At 30.7% G+C, this 13176-nt stretch overlaps 1 protein-coding gene across 10 annotated transcripts; it reads right to left on the minus strand.

The window, feature by feature from the left end:
- Positions 1-4365: 4365 nt before the first annotated feature.
- Positions 4366-12835, minus strand: LOC145961452 (uncharacterized). 10 transcript variants are annotated; one of them, XM_083081646.1, is made up of 9 exons: positions 12502-12806; positions 11241-11314; positions 8538-8742; positions 8229-8450; positions 7978-8091; positions 7815-7904; positions 6824-6983; positions 5370-5487; positions 4366-5033 (listed from the first exon to the last, which is right to left on the minus strand). In XM_083081646.1, the coding sequence occupies exons 4-7, from the start codon at positions 8242-8244 to the stop codon at positions 6976-6978; spliced, it is 228 nt and encodes a 75-aa protein (XP_082937772.1). In that variant the 5' UTR covers positions 8245-8450; positions 8538-8742; positions 11241-11314; positions 12502-12806; the 3' UTR covers positions 4366-5033; positions 5370-5487; positions 6824-6975. The 10 variants fall into 10 exon arrangements, with proteins under 10 accessions (XP_082937772.1, XP_082937771.1, XP_082937770.1 ...); XM_083081645.1 differs by having other exon boundaries at positions 8538-8751; positions 12502-12805; XM_083081644.1 differs by having other exon boundaries at positions 12502-12803.
- Between the last annotated feature and the right edge of the window lie 341 nt (positions 12836-13176).

Consider the following 13176-nt stretch of genomic DNA (forward strand, 5'->3'; position numbering starts at 1 on the left):
AACGATGTCTCGTCGACGACGATTATTATCGTGCAACACACTGGGCACTGCTATTTATCAGCAGTATGAAGAATCTCATTATTAAGGTAAGAATAAGTGAGTGAGTGAGTGAGTGAGAGAGTGAGAGAGAAAGAGGGAGAAAGAGAGAGAGAGAGAAAGAGAGAGAGTACGGTGCATGTGTGGATACGCGTGCATAAATACACCCCACACACACACACACACACACACACACACTGATTGTTACACTCATCGTGTGCAGCAATCAGCTGTTCGCGTCGCGCGCCCCACATGATCGCCTGTATCGGACAGTGAGTTGCGCCGTCCCTGTCTACCTCTTGTACTCGTTCCGTAATTCGCGAACTATTTTATTTAATAATTTAAAAACTAAGCCTCGTAGACAATTTTGGTAAAGGGAAAATCGTCTCAGAATAGACTCGACAATTTATCTTTTTAAAGACAAACGTCTGTTCAGAATCACCCTGTATACAGGGTGAGCCATTTTAATTAACGCACGCAATTATTTCGGAAACAAAGCATTTTAGAGAAAAATGTTTCAGACAAAAGTTTTATGGTTTCGAGGGGGCCATAAGATGGTATCATTGGTTTGACCTTGAAGAGTCATTTGAAGGTCACGTGAAGGTCACTTCAATTTTTTTTAATGGAACACCCAATATATTTTTGCACATTCTAGTAGCTTATCTCGAGAGCTTTCCAAAACACTATAATTAAGTTCCTTTTCGTTAAGTACTTTTTGAGTTATGAGGCTTGAAATAATTTCTTAATTTTACATAAACCGTAAAATATCTTGTAAAACATTCATTTTTCGATTATCTTACCTTAATACTTTTATGTACAAAATAATGAGAGGAATCAATTGGTGTAAAGAAAACACATAGTTGTTTTTAAAAAAAAATATGGAATTGTTAATTGCAAATTAAAAAATTATTTCAAGCCTCATAACTCAAAAAGTACTTAACGAAAAGGTACTTAATTATAGTGTTTTGGAAAGCTCTCGAGATAAGCTACTAGAATGTGCAAAAATATATAGGGTGTTCCATTAAAAGAAATTGAAGTGACCTTCACGTGACCTTCAAATGACTCTTCAAGGTCAAACCAATGGTACCATCTTATGGCCCCCTCGAAACCATAAAACTTTTGTCTGAAACATTTTTCTTTAAAATGCTTTGTTTCCGAAATAATTGCGTGCGTTAATTAAAATGGCTCACCCTGTATATATATATATATATATATATATATATATATATATGTATGTATATATTGTAAATTCTTAATAATATGGTAAAATCATAAAATTGTATTGATATATTGCACAATTGATTGAAAAAAACGAAATGTGAGAAGAAATAATTATATAAAATATGATAAAAAATAATTAATAAGAAGAGAGATATAAAAAAATTCAATCTTATTTAAGATTATATTTAATCTAGTCATTTATATATCCTATATAATATATGCCTAGTATAGCATATGTATGTGATAATATACTTTGATATAATGGGCCTGTTCTTTTTAGCTGCACTGCTGCACTAGTGCAATTAGTTAGAGTGAAAGAAAGTATGTTTGTCTCTTTCCAACTTATTGCATTAGTGCAGTGTTACGTCCGGTGGACTCCACGATTTTTTTCTTTCCTCGAAACGATTTCGTGGAAGAAAGAAATCAAGGATCGACTTGCATTCGGAATGCAAAGCGATTCTTCTTAAAAATAAAGATAGCACTTAGAAGAACGCAACCTCACCCGCGGGTATCGTCATTAAACTTTAACAAATCTAATACTGAGAATGGCCAGTCGAGATAGCGTTAACGAAACTCTAAATAAATTTACGAGTTATATGATGAAAAGTTGTTATGAGAAATTCTAACTGTCCCGTATCTATTGGTACGGCTTTATGTTCCAAGCCTCTCTATCTAAAGAATTTTCAAAATAAAGATCTGGTCCTCGGAAGAGTGACAAATAATAAACGTAAGACAAAACCTTTCGAAATTGATAGTGCACGTGCGCTCGTTCGACAGGCCACCCTCAAGCGTTCTTCGAATCGCCAAATCATCAAGCGATAAGATAATCAGCTCACTCCCACTCTCTACTGGATGGAGCTAAGTCTCGAGCCAAAGGGCTTAACCAATTAAAATCTTAAGAGACCCCTCTCCTTTTAAAAAATCAAGCTCCTTGACCTTAGGAAGGGAGTAATAGAAAATCATTTCATTCGCCTAAAAAGATTCCCCACCATCCAGAAGGGAGGAGGAGTAAAATCTTTAAAACTCGCGAGCCGAAGACGCGGACACACTTCAGGTCACAGTTCATAGTACACAGTTCATTCTTTAAAAAATATCACGCCAGCTCTTCAGTGCAAGTTCAGAGTCTTTACTCACAGTCTTACTAGAAAGATTCTCTCGCCGGTTATACTTTTCTCCAGTTCACATACAATAAAAACAAAGAATATATATATATTCTAAAAGTGCGATCTCTAAACAAACTGTTCACGTGCGGCTAAATCTCACAATAAATTAAGTGAAGTGAGTGAGGTACACTGCGGATCAACCGAGCCCTTCCTCATCAGCTGCCAGCAATTGGACACTTGCGCCTCCAAGTCCGGCCGAGCTGAATTTTGTTTACATATTTCAACGCTCGCTATAATTAGTAAGTCTAATTTAATTTTATTGTCCCCCCCCTCTCGTGTTAACTTTGTAACTGGTTGTCGTTGGGAATGATCCTAGACCGATAGGTAAACGAAAGAAATATTCTACATCCAGCTTTGAGAAATAAGTTTATTTTTAGTCAATAATCATTTTTACTTTTCTTTGTCCCACTCCCCTTTTTAATCCACCCATCATAATTTCTCGTTCGCCGGGAATCTCCGCAAGGCGATTCGCGAACAATTCCCCGTTCGCCGGGAATCTCCGCAAGGCGATTCGCGAACAATTACCCGTTCGCCGGGAATCTCCGCAACGCGGTTCGCGAACAATTCCTCGTTCGCCGGGAATCTCCGCAAGGCTATTCGTGAACAATCCCTCGTTCGCCGGGAATCTCCGCAAGGCGATTCGCGAACAATTCCTCGTTCGCCGGGAATCTCCGCAAGGCGATTCGCGAACCATTCCTCGTTCGCCGGGAATCTCCGCAAGGCGATTCGCGAACAATTCCTCGTTCGCCGGGAATCTCCGCAAGGCGATTCGCGAACAATTCCTCGTTCGCCGGGAATCTCCGCAAGGCGATTCGCGAACAATTCCCCGTTCGCCGGGAATCTCCGCAAGGCGATTCGCTAACAAATCCTAATCCGAATTTCTCCTAAATTTCAAACCTTTATTTGAAACCATTTTCGAGTCACGTTAATTCATTTCATTTCCCTTCTATTTATTGCTTAACTATCTCTTTATTTGTATGACCAATTTAAACTTAAGAGTAAAATCTTTCGGAACGAATTATCATTTTGCCTAAGGCTTATCCATCTTTTCCCAATGACAACAGTGATATATTTTATAATAGCTAATCTAACATCAAATCAGTAAGATATTCAGCGTCAAAATTATTATTAGTGCCTCCCACCGGTAAACGGCGGGCAGCGTTGCGGTGGCGGAATCGGCTGAACAGACGGATACAGGCTCAATCTTTACCTAAACCTATTAATGGCGATACCTTAGATAATATTGACGCGCCCGTTAGAAGTAATAAACTCGACACTAACACACACACACCTAACCCCTCTTCCTCACCCGTATTCCGAATTATTCTCCAATCTCGTCCCCAGGGCATTCCTCGACCTCCCTCGGTACACCTGTTCCAGGCCCCGCGCCGTCGTCTGGTTCACCCCCCAGATCTCCTACCCCGACCCCACCAGAATTTTCTCCTTCTCCAGCTACTTCATCAACCCTTGTATTCGAACCCTCTCCTTTGCCTTCTCCCGAACCCCCTCGTTCCCCCTCACCTCCTGTCCGGGAGCGTACCCCTCCCATACCTGTCATCACCCTCGACTCAGACCCAATAAGCACAAGTACGTCCTATGTACGTACGACGAACGTACATGCTGGACATAGTGTACATCCATTGGATGTCCATATCGAATACAGTAGATGTCTATAGGACGTCCATTGTATGTCCGTTTGCAACTCCAATGGACATCCATAAGACGTCTTTACTGGACAAACTATGGACAAACTATGGACCTGAAATGGACGAACTATGGATCTAATGAACAAATTTTGGATCTTAAATGAACGAATTATGGACCAAATGGATGAATTTTGGATCTTTTATGGACGAAATTCGAATCTTAATTGGACATACTTCGGACAATTATTACGCATGTATAATTCATAAATAATTAAATAATTGGTAATAATTAATAATAATTGTATAGAAAACTGGAAGAATATTTATTTTTGATTTATATTGTTATTCTGTATGTACACTGGCAAACACTGATCTCTGTTTCCTGAGATAAAAAGGTGAAAATTATTATTACATTTTATTATATGCAATAATTTATTCTCCCCTTTTACCTCAAAAAACGAATCAATATCCGCCAATAAACATTATTACACTTTATATGTTTTACACTATCACATGTATTAATTCATATATATTTTGCATATCAACATTTTATCACAATGGTACTTATATATACTTTCAACTTTACAAGTATCATATATCACATTGTTTTACATATTGCATATCACAATATTTTATTATCAAAATATCTATAAACTAAAACTCATAAACTAAACAAATTTATAAACTAAATGCATAAACTAATATATATACGTGTATGTGTGTGTGTAAACTATAAAGTATATAAACTAAAAGAAAAAAATATTAAATTGGAAAGAACAGCAATATATAAAAATTGAAAAGAATAATAATATTACAATAATAATTAAATTAAAAAATTAATTGTTGTTATTTTCTCCTTGGTTTTTATTCTTATTATTGCTGCGTTCCTTTGCTCTTCTTAACCATTTTTGAATCGCTTCTTCGCAATCTTTATTGGTGGAGTTTGGAATACTCTTTTTAGTAGAACCTGTAATATGTTAAAAACAAATTAACAATTAGAAAATTGTACATAGATAATATATTTATCTAAATTATTTGTTTTATTTGTTATATATTTTTATTTATATTTATTTATTATATATTTTTTAATATTTATTTTTTTATTTTATTTGATAATTATCTTGACGTTTTGATCAGTCTAGTCTCTCATAGTATGATTTTTATTCCTTGATATTATTATAATTAATGCAAATTTAATTTTTAAATAAGTCATTAGTAAGAAACGTGATATTTCTAACAGTGTTTAAAGATTAAACAAAATCTTTTTCTTTTAATGATACATAGAAACTCTTTAATTTCTTACCAACTGATGAAATTTCGTTTTGGTTATTTGACATTGATGAGCAGCAAGTCAAAAAAAGGAAGTGAGTCGATGAAATTGTTCAGTAATGAATCATCGAAATCACGCGGTTCACTACGGACTTATATAATAATTTAAATTAAAAATATTTAATAATTATAAAAGCGCAGAAAATTCTGCACTAAGTTCAAAATATATCTAAATATACAAAGTATAATTTGATATACAAGATGTTCCATTTTAACTTACACAGCAAATATCTCTTGAACAATGTATAAAAATATTTCAGACAAAAGTTGTAAAATTTCGAAGAAGAAAGTTAGTGCTATTAATTTTTTCCTAAAGGGTGAGTTTCTAAGTTATTTGAAAGTCTTTATTTTAATAAAATTATCTTGTTTTTTTATGTAAATAGATTATTAACGCCTTCTTAACAACTTCTTTCTCCTTCGAAATCCTACAACTTTTGTCTGAAATATTTTTCTCTAAAATATATTGTTTAAGAGATATTTTGCTGTGTATATTAAAAAAATGATATACTCTGTATATATTATTAACTCTCTAATGGAATTTAATAGTGTTATAACTACATATATAATTATAAATATTATAACTAAATATAATTAAATATACAAAGTATAATTTGATATATATATATATTATAGTACAGCGGTTCTTAACCTTTTTTACGATGCGGACCCCTTCTTATCACATTATTTTCATGCAGCCTCCCAAGTATTAAGTAATGTAAAATTAAGTTTCTTGAAAATAAATTTTCAGAAATTTTCATTTTAGAAAAAAAAATCTGGAAGAATCCGCATTTACCTTAATTTAAAGTTGAAAAACAGCATAAACCAATTATTTGTCTAAACGCAATAATTAAAATTATTAGGACATTTAAAAATGTTACCTATTTTCTATTTTGTAATTGTCCGAATTAAAATATTTTTATTACATGTATTTCTTTTAGTCTTTACTGCTAAAATTTACTCATATACAGAAAGAGTAATGCAAGAAAAAAATGACACGCGACTCACAGACTCACACAATCAAGGACGGCTTATGTCATGCGTCCGTGTGCGCGCAACCAAGTGCCGCTCGACCAAACGCACATATACGCCTGAGATAAACGGTTCATATACTTCATGTAATTGTTTTTGCATTACTTTTCCAACGAGGATTACACATAAGTTCGTAAACTTTGTGTTTTTTCCGCTATTTCTTCGAGCTTTTGCGGATCCCCTGTGAGGACATCGCGGACCGCCAGAGGTTCGCGAACCCCAGGTTAAGAACCGCTGCTATAGTGTATATATCAAATAATACACAATATATTTAGTTATAATACCAACAATGAAAATAACTAACAAAAAAGTCAGTTACAATTGATTCAACAATAATCTTCAATCTAAAACAGTGATTTTAAATAAGTTAAGTTAAAGATAATCTAATAAACTATTTACCAATTATTAAATCGGCTATTTTTAGTTTATTAAATGTTTTCTTTGCCCGCCTTCCTAACCAGCTGTAAGTAGCTGCAAGATCATTTGTTATTACCAACTGTAAAGCTCTTTGTATAAAATTATATATGGAATATCCACCAATCTTTGAAAGTTCATTCATCTGCAAAATTCAAAATAAGAATAATATATTAATTAAAACTTTAAACTAATAATATTGTAATATAATGTAAAAAAATATAGCATGTATTTGAAAATAATAGATATTATAAAAAATTATCGCAACGTTAAAATTTTTTTCTAAATTTAGATATTCCTCAACACGAGCTAAATCTTCTTCAGTTCGTGCAGGAAAATCAAACATTTGCAAAAAGGAGATTTCTTCTTGTACTTGATTCACATTATTATTTGCAGCGAGATTATTAATAGATGTAGTTAATTCCTGGAGTGCATCTGTGTATTGCCACATATTTGCTTTTAGTATATTTTGTTGATGAATAATCTCTTTGAAATATTTCTTTAGAAAAATGGAATTTATTAATAAATTATTGAACATATGCGCGCGCGTAGTACGTAAATTCGATAATAAGTTTAACAAAAAATATATATAAACTGTAGATTAAATATACAGGCGGGTGTCACTTAATTCGCGCCCACTATTTACATAGTAATATTCCTCATGGAAAACCTTGTCAAAAAGTTCTGAACCTTTTTTTCTATAAAACAATAAAGAAATAATTATTGAGTAAAGTATAGTTAAATAGCGCCGAGCTTTAGCCTGGCGTGTGTTAGTGAGCCGCACACTATTAGACCCGCGGTTCATTGACGCGCATTAAACTAAACCTCAGCGCTGTTTGGTTATATTTTACTCAATAATTATTCCTTTATTATGTTATAGAAAAAAATGGTTCAGAACATTTTTGACAAGATTTTCCATGAGGAATATCACTGTGTAAATAGTGGGTACAAATTAAGTGATATCCTCTATACATACCGCAATTGTATTGTAAATGTAATGGACAACATTTGCATTCATTCATAAATAGCCGGTCATTGCTATTCAAATCTTCGTTATTATCAAAATCTACACATTATAATTTTATATTTTAGACACAGTTAATTATTATGAAAATATATTATAAAAATAATTTGAAAACCATTTGATTTTGAAGTGCCCTTTCGAAATTTCTCAGTATTTGACAATGTGCTAATATTAGTAGCTTCATCATTGCTCTTTTTTTTCGGCTTGGTTTTTATAAAAGTATTGTCTTCTGAAGAAAAAAACAATTGAGGATCAAACTTTAAATGTAAATTTTTGAATTCATAAATTGATTGCTACTGTTTTATTTTATTTATAAAATTTTTATAAAATTTCTTTAATATATCAGATAGATAAATGTATACAAACCGTTTGTTGGTTTCATACGTGGAGGAGTCGGTAATTTAGTGGCGAATTGGTTGTCATTGTTATTATCGTCTGACGACGATAAATTACTCTCTTCAAATGAGGAGCCATACGTTTTTATTGTGATTTACCTTTTAGACACGGCTAATCTACCGCTGACATCAGAATTTATATCAGAAGAATATTCTGCTTTACGACATTTCTCTTTTGCTATTGAATAATTGTCTGAAACAAAATAACAAGTGACATATAACGTAACAAGATACAATAAATAATTTTTTTATTAAAATATAATAAGTAGTATATATTTACCGAAAGTTCCATGTCTTAGAATCCGAACAGGATATGAGGGCCAACAAGTTTTTGGTTCTTCGTGATTTCTAATTGCTGCAGTTATTTTATCAAATGGAAGCGATGGCCAATAACACTTATTGTTAATTAACCAACTAGATGGAACCGCTTCTACGGTATCCTCGTCCGTGAAAATGACGATTGTCCACGTTTTTGCCATATTTTTCTACACATTCTCAACAATTTGTACATAACTGGATGCATCCAGAAGTACGACCTTGAAGTGAGCGGTCGTACTTCTGGATGGACCCAATAATTCCAGATCACAATAATTCCGAATATTATAAATGTAGAATCATACCATCAATAAAATTTATTTCACAAAAGAATAATTAATATATTTTTATTATTTTATATTCATAATTTAATATTAATATTTTTATTAATAATTTGTCAATTTTAATTACAAAATATTATAAATAGAATTAACATTACTTAAATATAAAATATAAAATTCAATCGACATTACTTAAATAATATTAAATTAAAATTTTTTAATATGTAAAAATAAAATCATAATCCGATCATAAAGAGTGAAGTAAAGGAAAAAGCAACAAATTTATCTTTAAATTGTAATCTGACACATTTATGCAATATTTCATTAATATTCCACCTTTGGAGATTCTTACTAATATTTTCCACTAAATGTATACCTAAATCAGAAGATTTACATAGTTCATTATAAAAATCTGTTATTGATTCATATTTATTTCCTATTATTACTGCATTTTCACTGTCTATACTAGCAATATTTTTAATTAAAATGATGTCACCATTGCTTAATCTACAACAATTATCTGGTTCTTTTATTTTCAAAGTAAAATTAGGAAACACTATTTTTTCCCACTGACTTCTATATAAATTTCGATCTAAAGGGCCATTATTATGTTTATTTAATAATTCGGGTTCGATATTCAATTTATTTTCTTTGTTTAATTCCACGAAGTTTTCTTCATGTATACGATTTATTATTTGTTGTAACGGTTTATCTTTTTTACGAAAATATCCTTTTATTTTTTGCATATGATTTTCGAAGGGGTAGGCACTGTAATTTTGTAAAACACCAAATTTTTTTACATCCTCATATACATGTAACAAATTATGTATATTAATTGTACAATTGTCTTTACCATACAAAATGATAAAAGATTTTACAAAATAATTAAAAAGAGAATTAGCATAATCTAAATGTTTAATATGAGGAGATGATAAAATAGTTACAGCAACATTCAAACACATGAAATTGAGATAAATGTCATGACTGAGAACAGATTTTAAAACTACAGGCCCTGTGTATAGTAAAAATTGCCTGAATTCTGTTGCCTTCCACCTTCTACTTTCTTGTAACGATCTCGGTTTACGATTGAATTCCAATGGAATATTTTTAACTTGATTTATTAATAAATCAGAAATTTGTGAAATTTGTGTATGAGAAAATTTTGTTGGTGGTTTACCAAAACACCACAAATGTACTAAAGTTCTTGTAACGCCCAGATCAATTAAATGCATTGGCTCTACAGGAAAATCATTAATCATATTTAAATCTTTAATTAATTCAAGATCTGAAATTTTTAAATTTACATGATGTTCTTCTTGAGTTTTTGATCTAAATTCAAAATCGGTTCTATCACGAAATTTTCTTAAACTCGAAAAACAAACTCTACCATTAATATAATCCCCCTCAATATGACATTTTGTACACGAATAATAACCAGTATGACCTTTAGTAAATTTAATAAACGCCTTAGCAGGCGTATCACATATGAAACCTTTAATTTTAAAAGGATAGTTAGATTCATTTATTGTTATACCATGCGTTGATAAATCGATAGCTTCATTGATAAAATCTTTTAGAAATACATTTGCATCATTTGGTTTTGTTTCTCCGTGATATATGCCTACAATACCTACTTTACAACGATTTTCAACTAAACTGCATAATATTGGCCACAACTGTTGATTTGAACTTTTAAAAAGAGGTAAGCCATCAATATTTATATAAACTTCTACTTGTTGTAAATTTTTTAAAGTTATAAATGAAAAAAGTTTCTGAACGCAATTATTTAAACCGAAATGAAAATAATGTCCTGGTTCAACAATTTTTAAAGCTATTTTTCTAGGAGTTTTCATTAATACGCGAACATCCGAAGGCAAATCATTATGTTTTGACTTTAAAATACCTAATAATTCATTCAGAGCAATATGAGTAATTTTATTTTTCAGAGCCCAAGTAGCTAATTGAGATGCTAACGAAGATTCATTAGCTGTATTATTGAAATTTTTATTACTAATTAATTCATCGTTATTCAAAGTATTTTCATTATTCGAATCATTGTTGTTATCAGATTCATCATTATCTGAGTCAAAATTTTCTATATCATCTATATTGTTATCTATATTGTTATCTATATTATCTGCTATATTGTTATCTATATTACCTATATTGTTATCTATATTATTATCTATGTTATCAATCTCAATAGTGAAATCATTATCCAATTCAATGTGACCATCAATGCATGGTGTTGTAATAAATTCTTTATTAATATCATTATTTTTATTTAAAAATTGAGCAAAATCATCAGATTTAATTAAATTTATTGAAATATCTGTACAGGCTTTTGCGCGCCTGTAATATTTAGTAGAAATTTTAGGCATACTTACTTTTTATTTTCTGTATAACAGTCTCTAGTGCAATCTCCCAAAACCTGGTGGTCTTGCGCTCCAGAATTAAAACTCTATAAAATAAAAAATGTCTTAATTTATATTTAAAAGTACTTATTCTAAAGAATATAGAAAATAAGAATGTGTTCATGATGCATTTGTATTTTAAACTTTCATATTTTGTCTATGTGCTAACAATAAATTAAATTAATATTTTATTTATATGACAATACATATTTTTTATCAAGCAAGAATAGAGTTTAAGGAGCCTATTCTGTAACTTTTAACAATGTTGTTATGCATTATTGCACAGATTTTGTGTATCATATAATAGCTGCGCAATGATACACAACAACATATCATTAAAATATAGAATAGATTCCTAAGTGTACAGTATTTATTTATTTGCTTATCGTAATTATAATCTCTTTTAAAAATATTATAAATATATTATGAAATAGTTCTGCTTTGATATTGAATCTATTCAAAAATCATCGTTGGCTGAGATGTATTCACATAAGCTAAACACTGCCACATTTTTGAAATTAATTTATATTTTTAAACATTTTTATTGACATTTTTGTTAATAGTAATAATTATAAGCTAACAAAATCAATAATATACTAGATATATATCAAGCATTTTTCAGATTTTTACATATATTGTATCAAAATTACATATTCTCAATAAAAATACAATATAACAGTAACATATAACATTATAATGTTATAATTTCGTATTCAATAATATGTAACTGCAATGTAATGTGTCTTGTTTATAACAGTTACATTTGTTGAGTAGGAAATTATAACATTAATATATTATATATGTTGTTAGAGTATGATATTTTACTGATGAGAATATGTATATGATTTTGATTCAGCACAGAAATCTAAAATATGCATACATATATAAGATATATAATTCATTTTGTTAGCTTGTCATAATTACTATAACAAAAAATGTCAATAAAATTATCTACCCTAACAGCACATTGTGAATATTTCTCCATCAATGATGACTTATTTCAAACAGAATCAATATTATCGAAGCAGAATTACATCTTTGTTTTAAAATAAATTATAATCACGATAAGCAAATGAATAAATAGTACTGTACACTTAATTGTATTCTATTCTTGTTTGATAACAAGAAATACATGTATCAATAAAATACCAAATTTTTAGGTTATAAAATTGCCCAAATAATTTTTACAAATACGTGTAAAACACATGTACTACACAATTATACATATACTTACAGTTTTAATTCTTGTATCCGTACAGTCGTATCCTCTCTATTTTGTAGCCGTTAAAACGGCTGATTGATTATAATACTTCACTGAATCTCACGATTGGAATCCAAACGTTCACTTTCAGGAAATAGCGGTAATCGAGCATCGATCAACGTGTCGCGCGTGTCGCGCGCTGTGACGACGATCGATATTATTGGCTCTGCCATTTGTAATATTATTTTCTTTTTTACCATTGGCTATGCAACTCGTGAACTAAATATGAATCGTGCATTACACACAATAATTGTTAGTGTTAATTTTTTGATCACAAATGCAAACAATGAATTTTATGTAATACTTATTATCATGTAATACTTATTATTTATTATAATATTACAGATGAATTACGATAAAGAATTTGTAAATTTTCATCCTTTTTGGAACAAAAATGAATAATCCAAAACAAGTCCATGTACGAACATCCATTGGACGTATAGTATATATCCATAAATTAATTATATAAAGTGGATTTCAAATGGATGTCCACTGGATGTACATTTATTATTAGACAATGTACGTACTTATATGGACGTACAATGGACAACTGTTTTATGTCCATGGATATATGATCGTAAAATGGACGTAAAATGAATGTCCATAAGATGTACTGTGCTATTTGGAGACCCTCCTTCCCCTTCCACC

Source organism: Camponotus vicinus, unplaced genomic scaffold, assembly GCF_025532165.1.
Source record: "Camponotus vicinus isolate PSW18456_S1 unplaced genomic scaffold, iyCamVici1.0 SCAF_11, whole genome shotgun sequence".
Lineage (NCBI taxonomy): Eukaryota > Metazoa > Arthropoda > Insecta > Hymenoptera > Formicidae > Camponotus > Camponotus vicinus.

What these genes read in the sequence shown, in the direction of transcription:
- LOC145961452 (XM_083081639.1), bottom strand. Translation starts at nt 11,234, where the DNA reads ATGCCTAAAATTTCTACTAAATATTACAGGCGCGCAAAAGCCTGTACA.